This window comes from Leopardus geoffroyi, chromosome C3 (genome assembly GCF_018350155.1).
Source record: "Leopardus geoffroyi isolate Oge1 chromosome C3, O.geoffroyi_Oge1_pat1.0, whole genome shotgun sequence".
NCBI lineage: Eukaryota > Metazoa > Chordata > Mammalia > Carnivora > Felidae > Leopardus > Leopardus geoffroyi.
The window spans coordinates 9,096,222-9,114,015 of record NC_059338.1 but is presented as its reverse complement, the minus strand read 5'-3'; the positions used below and the strand labels follow the sequence as shown (position 1 = coordinate 9,114,015).

At 52.6% G+C, this 17,794-nt stretch overlaps 1 protein-coding gene across 2 annotated transcripts in view; it reads left to right on the top strand.

Annotated features, from left to right (window-relative positions):
• Positions 1-4,067: 4,067 nt before the first annotated feature.
• LMX1A (LIM homeobox transcription factor 1 alpha) overlaps positions 4,068-17,794 on the top strand; it is a 161,282-nt gene continuing 147,555 nt past the window's right edge. The window contains exons 1-3 of one of the 2 annotated variants that reach the window (XM_045455410.1): positions 4,068-4,435; positions 5,191-5,288; positions 7,610-7,796. In XM_045455410.1, the coding sequence (XP_045311366.1) occupies positions 5,213-5,288; positions 7,610-7,796 (263 nt within the window). In that variant the 5' untranslated portion in view covers positions 4,068-4,435; positions 5,191-5,212. Of the gene's footprint in view, positions 4,436-4,474; positions 4,696-5,190; positions 5,289-7,609; positions 7,797-17,794 lie in introns of those variants that run through there. The other variant, XM_045455409.1, reaches the window with a different exon arrangement.

Here is a 17,794-nt window from a genome sequence, read left to right as displayed (position 1 = left end):
AGTTCCTGAACGTGAGTGCGGGACCAGGGGGAGTCCTGGGGAAAGAGTCCAGGGGTCAGCAGAGTTCGCAGCCCCAGTGCCCCCCACCGCCCTGGTCTCTGGCCGCCCCCCCCCCCCCCCCCGAAGACGGCCTTCTCTGTCTAGGCAGCAATGTGTCTGCTTTTCTTCCTCTCGCTGGAAACACACTTTGACATTTTTTAACAAATAACACAATTTTCCCTTTGTGTTTCCCTTAATAAGACACAGGAATGAGAGCAAGAAAAGGAAAGTAAAAAAACGTGTTCCTGTCATCTCCACTCTGCACCAGGACGTCCTTCCTCCCGTGCTGTCTCCCTCCCACTGCGCCGCGAGGTAGCCCCCGCCTCCCCTGTCCTCACTCCTCTCCCCAAACCCCAGCCACCAGCGGTTCATGAGTCTGGGGGTGGTGCCTCCGTGTTTCCGGCCGAAGGAAGGGGAGCTCCACGGTCAGTCTGCCTGTCTCACCCCGTCTTCTACACATTGCTACTTGGCTGAGGACAGGTGAGGGCAGAGAATTGGGACAGGCCCAGGGGCACCTCCTCCATGAAGCACCCCCAGGTTACAGGGATCCTGTGCACCCTCTTGGGGCCCCTTATTCACTGTTGCTTTTTATTCGTTGTCCGTGGTGCGCCTTCCTCCAACGACGGCAGCTTCCAGACCAGACTGGCCAGGGCCCTGCATTTCCCCCGCTCAAAGCAAAGCACTAGGCTTAAGACACAGTCCCTGGATCTCTTGGAATCTGCTTGAAGTTGCAAGATTCCTGATGTTTGGAACAGCTGCCTATCTCTCAACGGGGATAAATGTTAAGTTTCCACACTTGGGGCCAAACACCAATCGTACAATTTGCAGTTCGGGGGAGATGTGGCCTACCGGCAGCTTGCGTGGAAGAGGACTGAGGAGGTTTTGTTAATAACGTACACGGTCTGAGTCAACGGCGGCCACTGAAAAGTCTAACGCCAAATCAGGCCGCGTCAACGGGTATTTTATGGCCACGGGAAGGAGAGGAGGCCCTGAAGCCACGGTCACTGCAAAGCTGCAACAGGTCTGGAGAGAGAGAGAGACTGGAGTAGGTTCAGAAACAAAGCGAATAGGACAGAGCAGGCAGCTCTTCGAGGTAGAATTTGACATCACGAAGGGCCAAGCCCCAAGCAGTCAATGGACCAGATGTGGCTGGCTAGGGAAATGAATTTGGACCCGATATAAACTTAACACTTGGACCAGATGAGCTTGAAGGTCACTTCCACCTTTAAAAGTCAGTAGTTTGGGGTGTCTCTTCTAAAGCCCGATTACGTCCTTTCCACAACCGCTCAGAACACAATATTTCTGACGAAAGGGACAGTATGGCTGGTTCTTCATAAAGAGCTTCTGGACAGCGGCTTTGTGGCATCTTCTGTCATCAGAAAGGTGAAATGATAGCATTTGAGTTTAAAATGAAAAACCATGTGGCATGGTCAGGAGAATCTGTCAGGGGAAAGCTGCCTGTCTACCTACCCACCATGTCACTAGCTGGCCCAGGCCAGAGTGAAATGATAACGGGGCAGGGGCGGGATTCATTGAGCGAGGTAAAATAAAGCATAAAAGAGAAAACCCCAAATAAACAAGATATATCTTTTTTTTTTTTTTTTTTTTAAATTTTTTTTTTTTTTAACGTTTATTTATTTTTTGAGACAGAGAGAGACAGAGCATGAACAGGGGAGGGGCAGAGAGAGAGGGAGACACAGAATCGGAAACAGGCTCCAGGCTCTGAGCCATCAGCCCAGAGCCTGACGCGGGGCTCGAACTCACGGACCGCGAGATCGTGACCTGGCTGAAGTCGGACGCTTAACCGACTGCGCCACCCAGGCGCCCCACAAGATATATCTTTAATGCTTTGGACACTTAGCTACCTCAGCGTCTACACCTGGACACATTCTGCAAAACAGCCCACCCCATTGTCCACAGTCAGTCTGGTTGCACAGACTCCAGACGGCAGAGGCCTCTCAGACCATTGCATATGGCGCCTTCGTCGCAGAGAGGAAGTACAATCGCACAGGGAGGTGAATGTGGCCCAGATGAGCTGGGAAACGGAAGTGAGGTCCCTGGATTCCTGACCCCCATGGGTCTTCACCTTTCCTCGCTCCCCCCACACAGCGAGCACGGCACTCATCCGTCAGTGAAGTAAATGGCATCTGTTAATCACATGTATGTGCCGGGCTTTGTGCTACAGCTTGTAATGTGATTGTGACACACAGTCTCCATTGGGAAGGTACCCAGGAGCCCAAGAGCTGGGGAAAGACGTTCCTACTGAACGTCTGTGAGCGATCTGTACCCATCACGCTGCCTGCCTTCCAGAGATGCAAAGACCATTTGAGGGATTTGGGTCCCGGGTCAGATGGGACCCCACACACTTTCAGGATATTCTCTAAAAGGAATATTCTTACCGCTAGTTAAACATATTTCATGCACTCAAGACCTTTAGCAAAAGCAAAATTCGGTCGGGCATTTAAAACTATTCCCTATGATTGTATTTGCCCGACTCCATTTTTTTTCCTTGCCTGACTTCTATTTTATACATTATCCTAAGGATACTTGTAATCCATATTATTTTCCCACAGTCTGCCGGGGGTGGCAGAGAGGACAAAGGACAGGTGTCGGGGGCATGCCACTAGCCATCTGGGCAACATCAGAGAAATCTCCCAGCCCTACTAAGCCCCAAAGATTCGTCAGGAACAGTGGCTAAAACTGTGTTCTGCCTACCCCACAGGTTTGTTGTAAAGACCAAGCAGAATCGTGTAGGGTGAAAGTATCCTGGAAAGTCTAAAGCAGCATTCAGATGTAAAGTATTAAACTCTCTGCCCTTTTCCCTTGTTTCCCTGAAGTCACATTCAGTGTTTGGCTTGGGTCTGCTGGCAGAAAGCACTTACAATGGCGAATGGGGTCAAGGCTTCCGAGCACATCCGAAGGAGAGCTGCCAACACTATTTCTTTAAAAATAAGGAAGTGGTCCCGTCCTTGGAGAAGGGAATAGAGAGCGCTTGCAATGTGGCATCTCGCCTGCTCCCAGTTCCCTGTGCCAAAGCGCCTGGCAAGTCCAATCTAGTTCCCTTCGGCCCGGGAATTGAGGGGGCCCCCAGAGAATCCCGCGGAACTGACCGTGCGTGGGGGGACTTACTCTGTGCTATTTTCCTCACCTGTGATATTGCGATAACCATTGTCTCCCCCCCCCCCCAATTGGGGCTGCTGTAAAGATTCAACGAGTTAACTGTGCGACCAAACCCGGCACGAAATAAAATGTTCGATAAATGTTAGCCTGCGTTATGATGTATTTATGGAGTATCCACTTGGGGCCGGGCCCCGTGCTGACCTCCTGGACTCCACACATGGTTAAGACCCCGTTGCTGCTCCCGGAGGGGCCAGAGGTCTACGGCTGGAAGCTAAGCTTAGGGGGTGTAGTGACTTGACCTCGCCCCCCAGGACTTCTCGCCCCGAAGAATGCCCCCTTAGCCGGCTTCCTGCTCAGCGCCTGGGGTGGGGGTGGGGGGAACCCCACCTCTCTCTACCAGGAGCCCGATTCAAGCCCGGACCGTGCGTGGGTCCTATGGCATCTGCAACCCCCCCCCCCCCTCCGCGAATGGGTTTCCATCTGAAACGGTCAACGGGGTGGGAGCCCAGCGGAAGTCGGGAACTTTGCGGGAGCCCCCGCCGACGGGGAAGGGGACGGAGGAGCTCGGCGCCGCAGGGGCCGCCCCCCCACCCCCCTCGAGCAACCTCGCGCCGCAGCTTGCCCGCGCTTCCGACGGCGCGGGGAGGGCCGCGGTGCCGCGGTGGCCGGCGGAGGTGGAGGGCGGCCGGGGACGCGAGCGCCGCGGGGCCGGGGGGCGCGGGGGCCGGGAGGGAGCCCCTGCACGTGGAGGGGAGGAACCTTGGCGTGCCTGCGGGGCGGCCGCGGCGAGCTGGGCCGCGCAGCCCGGCCGGGGAAGGGAGCTCGGCGGCCGCTCCGGGGGCGCGCTCGCAACCCGCCTCCCCGCGCACCCCACCCCTTCCCTCCGCCGCGCGCCGCGCCGAACGGCCCCTGTCAGCGGCGGCCGGATCCGCCCCGGCGCGGCGGGGCCCGACTCGCACCCACGACCCCGGGGGCCTCCGCCCTCCCTCCTGGCCTCCAGGCGGCCCCGGCCCTCCCCCGCTCCCCCCCACCCCCCCGCACCCAGAGGAGCGACGCGGGCGGCCAGGACGTCCCGAGAAGGCCGGCCGCCCGCGGCCACGTCCCGGCCCGGCCCGGGCGCGCCGAGGAGCGGAGCCAGGGGCCGGCGCTCGCTCGGGCTCCCTCCCGGCCGCGCCGGCCGCAGCGTCGAGGGCCTACGCCTCCCCTGGCCGGAGCTCCCCGCGGCGCCCGGCCGCTTCCTCCCGCCCCTGCGGCGGGGAGCGAGCTCGCCCACCAGGTAAGGAGGGCTGCGCGTTCCTGGGCTCCCGGCTCGGGCGGGCGTGTTTCGGAAAGTTGATTTGAAATGCATCCAAGAGTGAGCAGGGCCAGCCGCGGCTCCTCCCCGAGGCGACTTCTTCGCTCCTGCAGACGTTCCCGGCACCAGCCGACCGGCGGGAGGACCGCCCCGCGCGCCCCCAGCGGCTCTCCGCGCCCGGGGTCGGGGAGCAGGCGGGCGCGCTCCGGCTCGCTCTCTCGGCCCCTCCTGGGCCGGGGCAGGTGAGGGACGCCCCGGGCCGGGCCGGGCGCGGGCGGTTCACCTCGCAGTCCCGCGTGCCTGGGCCCGGCCCCGCGAGGGGAACACCCACCCCTTTTATTCCCCGTCTCCCCACGTCGCCGGGTTCCCGCAGAGCTGTCCCTGGGGCCCTCATTCGTATAGGTTGGGGCGGAGTCGGACTCGGGATGGGAAACCTGGGGCTGGGGACGGGGTGGGTGTGTGTGTGGGGGGGGGCAAGGGAAGGAGAAGCGCAGTCGGGGGGCGGAGGTCTAAGTACAAAACGCGTTGACTTCAAGTGAAATCAGATCAGTCAGAGCAGTTCGCGGTGACTCGTCTCTCTCCTCCCTCCCCACGTTTCTCTTGGCTGGACTCTACCCTCCCGGCTCATTCTGGTGACCCTGGACACTCCCTGCGTCCTTTCCCAGGAGTGCCGCTGCTGCGGGCTCCCGGTCCCAGAGGGCGCGGACCCCAGGAGCACCGTTTCCTCTCCTCTACAGGTCCTCCCGGCCCGGCCCGAACATGCTGGACGGCCTGAAGATGGAGGAGAACTTCCAAAGCGCCATCGAGACTTCGGCGTCCTTTTCCTCGCTGCTGGGTGAGTGTTCAGGCCGTGTGCCCCGGGCGCACCCTCTTTCCGCCGGGCCCCAGCTCTGCAGCCCAGCTTTCCGGAACCGGGAGCCAGCGCCCCGCGTTCGGCGCTCAGTTGCGCCAACGCTCCGTCTGTCCGTCCGTCTGTCCCTTCGGGTCCTTCCCACCCCAAACCGACGAGCCGCCCCAGGCCTCACGCGCGGGCCACCGAATTCCCCAAAGCCGCGAGGGGCGGGCGAGATTGCTCGCGGGCGTGAGTGGCAAGTGATTAAAGATACCCGGGGATGGATTTTTAATCACGGAGCTGATCGACATCTCATAAACGCCGTGCGCTTCTCCGAGGCCTAAGGGCGAGCAAAGGAAACCCGAGGCTCGGAGCTCCCAAGTTCGAGGCGGCTTCTGGTCCCCACCGACTCCAGCCCCGGTCCTCAGCCTCGGGCACGGCCCAAAGGCTTTTCCAGGCCGGTGGGCAGCGCAGCGCGGGGATTAGCCCGCGCCACAGGACCCTCGCCTCGGTTTTAATTAACTGGAGCCGGACCTCGAGGCCGGCGGGTTCCCCCTCTCGGCCCCCCCCCCGCCCCCCCGCCTCCCCAATCCCTTCGCTGAGACCGCGGAGGAGCTGCGAGCCAAGGGCCTCAAAAGGGTGTCTGCACGCGAGGGTCTGGCTGATCTGAGGCCAAGGATTCTCAACCCCGCCTCTCACCCAGACCTTGGGGTTTTTCAGGTGTGGGTCGCGGGTGTTTTAATCTTTCAGCGGGAGAGATTTTCGTTCTGTCATTTAAACCTCTTGCCTCTTTGCCTCACTCGGAACCGCTACCGCGGGGTGAAGGCGAGGAGGCAGTTCGCCTGGAGAAACCAAATCCAGAGAGGAATTCTCCCTACTCCCCAGATGAAACGAAATCACGCGCGCTGCGCTCCCCTCTTTCAACCGCGCTTGCGGAAACTTCTCGGCTCCGTACAGCGTCGGAAGAGTGCGGGGATGGGGGGGTTGCAGAGCTGGCATTGCCCTGGCACCTAGCGCGGGCGACTTTGTACCTACAGCGGGAGTCGCGGCTCGCAGGGGAGGGATTCGCCCCTCCCGGTTCACGGCGGCTCCCAACGTCCGGGTCCTGGCCCTGAATGCCGAGACAGGGCAGAAAGAATAGACCATTTTACAGTGGAGAACTATCTCGCTACTTTTCTTAGCCCTCCCTGCCGTACCCCCAACGCGACTGGCTCGACTCAGGAACTGGTGGCAGGATCCCCCAAGGGAAAAGCGACAGGAGTGTAGCAAGGAAATGGGGAAGGGTCAGGCCCTTTGGGACACCACGCGCAGGAGTATTGTTACCAGGGGACAAGGCCTTCTTTAAATAGCTGTGAAATGTGCCGACAAAGGCGGCTAAGCGTTCTTCCATCCTAAAGAAGTGCACTCCCTACCCAGCAAAAGAAAGGAACCAAACAGGCAAAAGCCCAAGGGGGTAGGGTAGAGAGGATTCCCTGTGCACGCGGAGTGGGTTTGGGGTGGGTGTCGCCGGCTCCAGCCGCAGCCCAGCACACCCATCCCCGGAACTCCCGTGGCATCTCCGCGCCCTGCGTCCTTCCTCCCTTTTCCCTACTATTTTGATGCTTCTTAATTACATATGTGTGTGTATGTGTACATATATGTAATATACATGTATATACATATACGTATGCACACATATATACAATTATATATATAAACCCCTCTGAAGTTTGTGTTTCAGCCAAGATGCAGAAGTCTGGGGTTCATTGCTTTGAACAATACTGAGTTTGCCTGGAGGGAGATCGCATTTTTCTCCACGAATGATACTTTTTAGGAAGAAAATAAAAAATCTTAAAAATTTCCCCCCAAACGTAGGAGAGAATTGCGTTTCAGCAGAAGACAAAACCAGTCCCCCCAATTCTTTTTTAGAGACTCGCAGTTTTAATCATTGTCGAAAGAGACCAGCCCAGTGAGTGGCTTCATACTCACCTGATAAACCTGGGAGCGCAAAGGTATTTGCGGTCTAATTTTACTGGATGCGCGCACATTTCCGCGACTACCTGGGCAGGTTTGATCTTTGAGGCCGCTTACTGATTCGCGCCCCCAACCCCGGAGAACTGGAACCTTCCCATGTAGTCGCTGTTTATTAGAAACAACACTCGGTTTGATTTTCCTCTGTTCTCCAAAACTCGGTTTAGTGGATTTAGCAGGGGGCTTCGCAGGGTGGGGGACGCGGGGGAAATCGGCGGGTGTGGAGTGATCAGTGATGGGAGCCCGTCCCGGCCGCCTTTGGCCGGGATGCTGGGCCGGCGCGGTTGACCCGCGAACGTCTATTGCTGCTGTAGGCAGAGCGGTGAGCCCCAAGTCTGTCTGCGAGGGCTGTCAACGGGTCATCTCGGACAGGTTTCTGCTGCGGCTCAACGACAGCTTCTGGCATGAGCAGTGCGTGCAGTGCGCCTCCTGCAAAGAGCCCCTGGAGACCACCTGCTTCTACCGGGACAAGAAACTCTACTGCAAGTATGACTACGAGAAGTAAGTGTCCGCGCCTCCGGAGCGCGCCCCCCAGACAGACACCAGCCGGCACGGGAGCCTCGGGCCTCCTTTACCCCCATCCGCTGCCAGGAGGCTCGAGAGGCGCCCGCACCCCCGGAGGCGCAGAAATCCCATCCACCCCCAGCTCCTTGTACACTCCCCGCGGCCGCGGGGCAGCGCGCCGGGCGCCCAGCCACCGCCCGGGCCGCGGGGGCGCGAGCGACGGCTCCCTCCACCGTGTCCTCGCCGGGTTTGCAGGCCTCGCGGGCTCCGACTCCGACTTGACGCACCTCCGTGGGGGCTCCCACCCCACGAAGCCTGTTCGCGTCTCTCCCCTTCACGGGGGTGCCCCCGGGGCTGCCAGGAGCTCAGGTCTCCGCGCGTGTCCGCGCCGCCCACGAGATTCGGGAGAGCGGTGTTCATCCGGTGCTCCCCGGGTGCTCCCGCGGCTTCCGTGCCCCGCGCGGCGCGCGTTACCCGCTCGGCTTTGTCCACTGGCGGTCCCGACAGATTGGGCTCAGGGCGCTGCCGTCCCTCTGAGCTCCGCGCACACCCTGCGTGCCTTTTCTCTCACTGTCCCCGACCTTCCCGGCCCCGGTTCTCAAAAACTCTGGGGCGCAGGGGCAGTTAGGCCAGAAGCGGGGCCTGATTTGAGGCGCCCTCCTAGGTCCCGCATCTCCACCCCCCCTCCCCCCACTAATTCCCTTGTGGGTGTGGATTGCAGCCTTGCAGCGGATTCAGTTCTCTCCTGCCCACGGGAACGTTCTAGTGTGTTTTGAGGAGAATTAGGCGGCAGGTATTTAAGAAAGTAGATTATTTTGAACCTAGATTTCTGTAATGCCTAAAGCCTGGATGCGGCAGGGAAGAGGGAGTTAGAAGGATTTCCTGGTTCTCACCAGGCAGGCCCGGAGTTGCTGAGTGGGTCCGTGGAGAGGGAACTACTTGGCCTTGTCACAATGGCTAGTTCATGGGGACCCTGACTTCTCAAAGCTGCGCAGGGCGGCATCGGAGGAACGCAAAGCCGCTGAAACGCAGGCCTCTGTTTTTGCACACTAGGATTGGTATCTGTGAGTGAGCGGGTGCGCGTGCGCGCGGAAAATTCCGCATTCGTTGCTGGTGCATGAAAGGGGCCCGCACTACTGAGGATAATCAAGGGAGGGGCAGTGTGCGTGAAGTGCCGTGCCTATCGTGTTGTTAAAAACGCAGTGAGGGGGGCTGTGCGGAAATCTCCACGCAACAACGACAGAACGTTGAGAACGAACACAAATCTTTTTTTTTTCCCCCCAGTGTTTCCTGGGCTATGAGGTTTACCAAAAACTGGCAACGCGTTTATACCCAGTGACCACACACACACCGTGTTTTTTTCTGCCTCCCGGTGCCCCTTTGCCATGGTACATTTGAATTTCACCCTCACGTGGAAAGGCTACTGGGCATTCATGCTTGGAAAGATAACTTTACGTTTGTTAGCCCTAAAAAGAAGACATGTTCGATGTGGGGCGAGTTGGACGATCCAGAAACGTATAAAGAAATGAAAACGCACGGACCACTTTACAAAGTGGTAATTATGGTTAACATTTTTTAAAGAAGACATGCCTGTATTTGTTCTTGGTTGTCTGTTTGCTGCCAGGGTGTCTGAGTGAAAAGTGCAATTTTGGGGGAATTAAGCAGATTTTGCCCACAGAACTTCAAGTATCACCTTTGGATAAAGCTTCTGGTGCATTGCTGGATTCCCCCTGCCCCGCCCCCCCCCCCCCATCTTGCTTTTCATCTAAAGGTTTTGGGATTGTGTAGACCCAATCTTTATCTTTCTGCTTATAGATTACTGAAATGTCCACATCCTTCAGGCACAACACTAGCGAACTCAAGAGTATTGGAGCTTAGGAAAGGATTTGGGTTGTGAATTTCTATTCTGTTTGTTAAAAAAAAAAAAATCACGAATCAAAGAAGGCCTAAGGGTCAACACAGCTGTCTGGCCAGTCAGATCTTCTTTAAGGAAGTCAGGCTGTGTCAAGAGGGGAAGAAACAGTTGTTGTAAAGTACTTAACACAACAATGTCCCTTCCATTTCAGCCCCCAGGTTTGGCCTCCGTTTGGGCTTATTAGCCCACTAGGGTCAGTTCTCCCCTCACAGCTATTTCTGCAAAGGGAAAATTGCAGGGATCAGCTTGCCAGCTGTTGGCCAGAACCAAGGAGATTTTGTAAAGGGGTGCGAGCTGCATTGTTCGGAGAGACGTTGGTGTTACGATGGGGGATTTTAATTTTAATTTTAACATATTTTCCGGAAACACAGACGTCAGAGCGGGGTTGCTTGTACTCTTTAACTCACGGCACGCTATCAGCACTGGTCTGTGCCTACCCCTCAATTTCTTTTCTTTTCTTTCTTTCGCTTTTTTCTTTCCTTTCCTTTTCTTTTCTTTTCTTTTCTTTTTTTTTTTTTTTTAGGATGAGGATTGTTTCTCCTCTGTTCTCCATCCCAATCCCATTCTTCTTCCAACAAAATGGGGTTTTAACATGTCTGATGATCTGAATGGCATTCGCGTGCAGGGTAGTTGCTGTAGGAGAGGGAAGAGGTTGGTGTATTTGTTTCAGAATGTGGCTCAAGACAAAGTCCTTTATTCAGCAAGCTGTTTTCAGACTTCACTAGGTAAGTCCCCGGCTGCCTCGGTGGTGAGAGGCTCTGAGATTGGATCTCAGAGCTGCCTTCAGGGGGCTTGCAGCCCAGCCCTTTGGCCTTCTGTATTCTATCAACTTTCCCAGAAGCCTCTCCTAAGTGCAGACTATGTGTTGCCTAGAAGCTCTCTGGCACGACCAGATCTTTATCCTCCAGAGGGACCATTCCGTTTCAGATGCTCCTCGCGAGACAGTCGCAGAGAGCACTTTTCCTCTTTAATAAATAGATACTTAAAAACAGTTTTGCCCTTTTGGGCCAACAGGGAGGAAAATGAGATGGGAGAGAGGTGGTGGGTCAGCGAAGAAGCCTGTCGTGAAAACACAGATCGGGCAGTGCCCTGCTCTCCAAATCCACCAAGCTCGAGTGCTTTTCCTACACCTTAAAATGAAAGCGTGTACGTATAGCTCACGTGCAGTCTTCAGTGAAGGTCACAAACATAATATTAAAGCGAGTTTATTATATTTATTTTGGCCATTTGTGCATTTCTGGCTGTGGGGCAGTTTTGCATTTGAATTATGAGCCCCCCTCTTCTCGATGTCAGGTGGCCAGCTAGAAAGTGAAAATTCTACCCTGTCAACTAGCTGTTACACCTTCTTGGTGTCAAACACCAAATTTGTCTAATTAAAAAAAAAATGGAATTGACAATGGCAACCTCAGACACAGCCATTCATTTAAAACTTCGGGATGTTTTGCTAAATATTTGTCTCATACGTTATGACACCCTTAGGAATCATTTATCTTCTGATCATCCAAAACAAATACATTGAGAGAATTGGTGCAGCTGTACTAAGCAATATAAAACACAAGGGTACTCTATAGGTGTGGACGTTTAAAAACTGAATTCAACTGTTTTCAGCGTTCCTGAAAGTTAGCAGACAACCAAAATATTTTCCAGCCTAGGGGACTTCTATTTATATAACTGTTGTTCCCTATTTAACTGAGTCCTCTATGATCTGGGTAGTTTGGAGTTTTCCCTGAATTTGTTCCAAACAAATAGTGTAGTCGGACTTTAGCTGGAGACAGAAGAGGCTGCTGAATCACGGGAATGTGGTAATACAATAGATAATTAAGCCTTCTGGAAGGGATCCCACATTTAAATCAAGTTTATATTGTTTCTTTCATGTGCCTGGCAGCTCAGTGCGTCAGCCGGGGCCCTCTCCTCTCACATATGAAGTTTATCATTATCCCTTAGATTGTTCTGGACATCCTAGGAGCAGTGTGGGATAGCCGCTGTCATCAGAGCTGTTCTCATAACATCGCAACTCCTCGCATATCAGCAAATCCCAGGCCTTGGGAGACCTTTCCTCAGAGGGCCGCGCCATGTTTTCTCCCCTTTCTTGTGGAGCAGACCAATTTTCTGAAGACAGGGACTGAAAGGGGACAAAGTGGGTATCACGTTTAGAGCTTTCCCCCCGCACCTTGCCTTCGACCTGCTGATTGGCAGGTCCTCAGGAAAAAAAAAAAAAAACAATGGCTGAGGTAATGAGCTCTATTAGGACCAGTAATGAACTAATTCTGCATTTTATCAAGGTAGCGTAGGATGTGTGTGTGTATAGGGAGGAGAATTAGTATGGTTTTATTACTGGGACATTACTTGGAGATCAAAATTGGGCATGCGGTTCCTCATAAAAGGAACCTACCGATGAAATTACAGAGGCAATTGTTAGGGTTTTTTTTTTTTTTTTTTTTTTTTGTCCGCACTTTATCTTTTGTTGGCCCCACTCCTGGCATAATAAAATATAAGGAATATAAAAATCAAACACAGCGAGGTAATAAATTGATGTCTGCATTAAATTGCAGGGCGGTTTTAGCTCGGGATAAGCACCGTCCATGGGCTGTGGTATGTGTTGGTACAGGCCGCGTAATCTCTTTTTTTTTATTTCAAGGGTGATTGGAAACAGTCCTTGCTTAGAGGTGTTTTCTCTTTTTATATGTATTGGTCCCTGGGTAGGACTTCCTTGGAATCTAAGACCTAACATTTTGAAATAAAATTAGACAGCACAAGTAGATATTAATAGTATTCTGGGAATTAGATATGAACATTGCTTTTCAGAGTAGGTTATGGGATTCTTTTGATCCTTAAGTGCGTGGAGCACATTATAAAAAGTTATTTATCCGATCCAATTCTACTCACTCTGGAGTCCTGGGACTTTTGTCATCCACCTGGGCAAGGAACTGCTTTTGCTTTCAGATTTTAGGGACAAGAGCTTTCCTGAAAGTTCATTGCTTGCCTTGCTTTTCGGTTTCATTTTTCTTATTTCTAACCTTTGTATTAACCAAGATCCCATGACTGATTTTGGAGGGGCCTCGTCATCGTTGCTTTTTAATTCGGGGAAAATTGCTTTGGAGATAATGAGCAGGTGCCTGTTTCTCTAACGAGAACGATTCCATTTCTTAAATTATCAGCCTATGCTTTTTTACGGTCAAAGAAATTATTTGGGTCACAATGTTTAGAAGTGAGCAAAGAGATGAGGATTTAAAATGCTCGTTATGTTTTCAGAACTTTGTTGAAGCTTCTTAGAGTAAATGCATGTGCAAAATGCCATTGTTGAATCATATCAAGTGTAAAATAACACCCATACTGAATCCCATTAACTTGATTGTTAGGTATACTTGTACAACACTAGGAAAAAAATGTGCAATCACATGGAAAGATTTGAAAATAATTTCTGCTGTGGGGCGCCTGGGTGGCTCAGTCAGTTAAGCATCTGACTCTTGGTTTTGGCTCAGGTCATGATCTCACGGGTTCGTGAGTTCGAGCCCTCCCCACCCCTCTTCAGGCCCTGGGCTGGCAGCATGGAACCTGCTTGGGATCCTCTCTCTCCCTCTCTCTCTGCCCCTCCCCAACTCATGCTGTCTCTGTCTCTTTCGAAATAAAGAAACAAACTTAAACAATATTAAAAATAATATCTGGGGGTGGTGTCTGGGTGGCTCAGTCGGTTGAGCGTCTGACTTCGGCTCGGGTCATGATCTCACGGTTCTTGAGTTTGAGCCCCACATCGGGCTCTGTGCTGACAGCTCACAGCCTGGAGCCTGCTTCGGATTCTGTGTCTTCCTCTCTCTCTGCCTCTTCCCCCTTGTGCTCTGTCTCTCTCTCTCTCAAAAATAAACATTAAAAAAAAGAAACAAAAAAAATAATTTCTGCCATAACTATGAAATCAGCCCTATTTTAGTGCGTTTCGTTTCTTTTCTTTTCTTTTCTTTTCTTTTCTTTTCTTTTCTTTTCTTTTCTTTGCGTTTCTTTTCTTTGCTTTTCTTTTCTTTCCATATCTTTCCAATGTGGATTTTGCAGTGCCCTTCTGCGTCTTCAGAGGGAGGTTCTTAGGAAGACACGTGCGGGCTGGGATGAGAGGACTGGGGGCTTCTGGGCTGGAAGTGCCCCTCTCACTCTCTGCACAGAGCAAGAGGCTCCTCTTTTTCTCCCCCCTAGGAATACCTGGGTTTTTCTGTAAGTCTCTTAGTGACGTGTAGGACAGCACTCTTGGCTGCAGCCCTTTCAGATCTGGTTTGGGAAAGTTGGTGATTTCAGGAGCAAAATGTAGAAACGGTTCTGATCTCATTGGAGGGCAGAGAAAAGAGGCCCTTACCTCCTGTGTGCCTGTTTTGCTGGAACCTACAGGAAAACTGGCTTGGTGCACCTTAGGATTTACAGTGCCTCCTTAGTCTTTTTTTTTTTTTTTTTTAATTTTTTTTTTTTTTTTTAACATTTATTTGTTATCGACAGACAGAGAGACACAGAGCGTGAGCAGGGAAGGGGCAGAGAGAGAGGGAGACACAGAATCCGAAGCAGGCTCCAGGCTCTGAGCTGTCAGCATGGAGCCTAACGCGGGGCTCGAACTCACAAACCGTGAGATCGTGATCTGAGCCAAAGTCTGTCGCTGAACCCACTGAGCCACCCAGGCGCCCCGCCTCCTTAGTCTTTTTGACTGGCATGAGGTGGGACGCTTTCATCAGTTTATCACAATTAGAATTAGTTACGTCACTGCTGCCCAGTGTCGGCTGCCGTTTTGTGTCTCTTTGTCATATATTAAATGACACTCAGCCAACTGTCTTGCTGAAATGAAGCGAACACCTTCCAAATGTCAAATTGTTATTTTAGTCAAGCACAATTATCTGTCTCTATATTTTTAACCAAGACGAAATTAATAAAATTGCTGTGGCCCTGGCATTAATTAGCAGGAGGATTAGATCTGTATCGGCTAAAAGGGAGGTGTAAACACCGTAATCTTGCTACATGTTTGTTTTCACACTCCTGAAAATAAATAAAATGAGACTTAGGGTAGGGATTAAGTTTCTTTTGGCATTAGACAGCCGATTCAATTGGAATGCGGCAGAAACACTGAAGTATTAGCGAGGACATTATGGAAGGAATCAAACCGGGGCCCTGCATCGGCTTCCCACCTTGTGTGTCTGCTTAGTCCCATCACAAATAACCCCATCTGGGTAGTTAGAAAAGATTTTGAAAACCTACCTCTGTGCTGTTCTTCTCGGTGGTGAACCAGGGCAGCTGAGTCACCTGTGGAGCCCGGCTGGCCTGCTTGGATTAGCCAGAAGAGAAGGAAACCATTGCCAGATTCCCCATGAGCGCACCATCGTGGCGTAACAACTAAAAATACAAAACGGACCGTGCTTTTCCTAGTCCTTGAGCTAAAGCTCCGCGAAGGAGTTAGTTTGGTCTCTCCCAGCCTTTCGAGATTCTAGTTTGGGGGATCCTATTTTTGGATAACAGCAAATATGTCTGGCTTTTCTGACTCCAGTGTCTCCCCACCCTATTAGGTTTGCGTTTTATCATTATTATCCTATCACGGACTAGCCCTGATAGATGCCTGGCCATTATGGATCGGCCTACCTTGCCTGACAGGCCCAATTAAACTCTGTGCATGTAACAAATATCTGTAGCATCCAGCATTGCTGGGATTGGACCGCATGCTCTATCTAGCGTTCACATCTGGCCCCGTCCCATCCTGCCTCCCCCTCACTCCCCTATGCCCTGTGGAATTCTAGTAACTTGACTCTTGCCAGCATCAGATATTACTTAAATACCATCTCATCAACTGCCTCATTTTTTTCTCCCCCCCGCCCCCCCAACCCCCAGGCCACCCTTATGGACCATTAGTCCTCTTTTGATTTGCTCACTTGGACGAAAGTAATCAGTCTTCTGGACATAAAAGTCCTAGTCCTGTCACACGGCCACCCAGTTATGGACCAGGGCTCAGCTCAGTAGTTGGCAAGGGGCGTAACCCTCAGGTTTGCATGATCCCATGACCATTGCTCTTTGGGTGACCATTTAGGGGCCCCTGACCATCTGCTGAGTGTGCCTGGTGCCTCTGTGGATGCCGCCTTATGCCCTGGCACTCTAAATGGATGTTTTTGGCGGGTCAGAGAGAAGCCGGTTAGGATTGTGATAGGACGTACAAGCACCGCCCCTTGTCTGCTTCTTTCTGCTTCTCTGCACGTGGCGCTTCTCCAGCCTGGAAGGAAGCATCCTTTATCTCTTGAGCACCAGGTTCTGCTGCTGCTGCTGTGGGGACGGATCTTTCCCGCAGCCCCCTCTCCAGATCTATGGCCCTTCAGCTATACCACAGCCACGCCTTGACTCACAGTTGTGGTGCCTCCTCCCTATGGAGCCTCAGGAACCTTTAAAAGGATTTTTGAAAACAAAACAAAACAAAACACCCCCTCCTGAACTCCAGATTAGCCTCTTAAGCTCATTAAAGTTCCTTTAAATACCAAAATGTTGGGCTCCTGGGGACTATCCCCCCAAACCATATTTTCATTCTTCACATTGTTGTCATTCACTGTGCAGCAGATCAAGGGCAGCTCCCTCTGGGCCCAGAAACGGTCCCCTCTCTCTCTGCAGGAGGGTCCAAATATGTCTTTGTTTGAGTACTCGAATAGCCTGAACCTAACTAAGTATGAGCCGATGCCAGCTTGGCCTGGGGCCCCCAGCTCCACGCTGGAGAGGAGGTTGGTGTCTTTGGGGATAAGATGGGGCCCCACGAGGGGAATGGGCAGGTGAATGGAGAAGACGTGGCTTGTACACTTTTCAGGAGCCTGGTAGCCACTGGGCCCCTCTCCCGGTCACTGGGGAGAACCAGGATGGATGAGTGCTCCAATGGCCCAGATTGAAAGGACTTCCCTCGTCCTGGAGAACGAGGCTGGCTTTGGGAGCCCTCTTTCTGGGACCCAGTAGAAACGCCAGAGCCCAGTTTCTGGACCGTCACAGTTCAGAGGTGGGTTTTTAGGGCCCTACCTGCCTTTTGCTCGATGCTCTCCCCTTTACTTCAGCCTCTTTTCCAACAAGCCTCCATAATACACCCACCCCCTCTCTGTCATTTCAGGCTTCCTTCCCTAAAGCTGGCTCTTGGGGAGAGCTTTCTGGTTTTGACAGTGGAACAAATCCTTTTTAACATAACCATCGAGAGTTTCCTCCCCTGCTGCTGGCTCCTCTCACCCCTTCTCCTCCTGCCCCTCCTCACATTGTAGCGGGGATTCCTTTGTACACACAGACAGTCATGGCCGCCATCTTCGCAGGGATACGGGCACAGCTCCTCAGAGATGAAAACCAGTCGTCAGTGCCATGAGGTATACTTTGGAAACCCAGAGGGGAAGAACATTCCAGAAGACCCTCCCTTGCATTTCTTTGGCAGGAGTGTTGCTTGGTCCCTGTGTCTCTCTTTCCCTTGGGGCTCTGTGCACCTGGTCTCCCTGGGTTCAACCAGAGCACTAGTGACACAAGCCCATTTTCAGGATCTCAGCTCAGTCTTTCCTTCTTGCCTATCTTGTGCTGTGAACCCATCTTGTGACCTTTTCAATTTCATATTATCCTGTGTACAGGCTAGAGCCTGGTCTTGGCTGTCAAAGTGGGCAGGATATTATAAACTAATGCACGTTGGGATGTACATGAGAATGTGGTATTCTTTCAAAGATACTTTTTTAACTCGAAGGGTGTTCGTTCAAAAAGGAATGACTATCTTTCAGTAGAATTTTAGGTCCTAGAACGGGACCGGTATATGGAGATAATTTTGGGCAGAAAGCAAATACTGTAACACTTTGTAGGGCGCCGTCCTGTTTGTCTGTATGTAAGGCTGGGTTGTGATTACACACCCACTCCTTTTCTTCTGGGTTTTGTTTTCTCCATGCTCTGCTGTTGGTTGGGGTCCTCCATTTCAGAAGTCCATATCCATAGATGGAAGGGGTTGGACAGGTGGCTATGGATGCTTTGGCCACTGCACAGCTCCCTCCATTACTGGAAGAATAATTGGGCACACATGTCCTACTGGCAAGAGATGTCTAAGCCACAACATCCTTATCTGTATGAAGGAAGA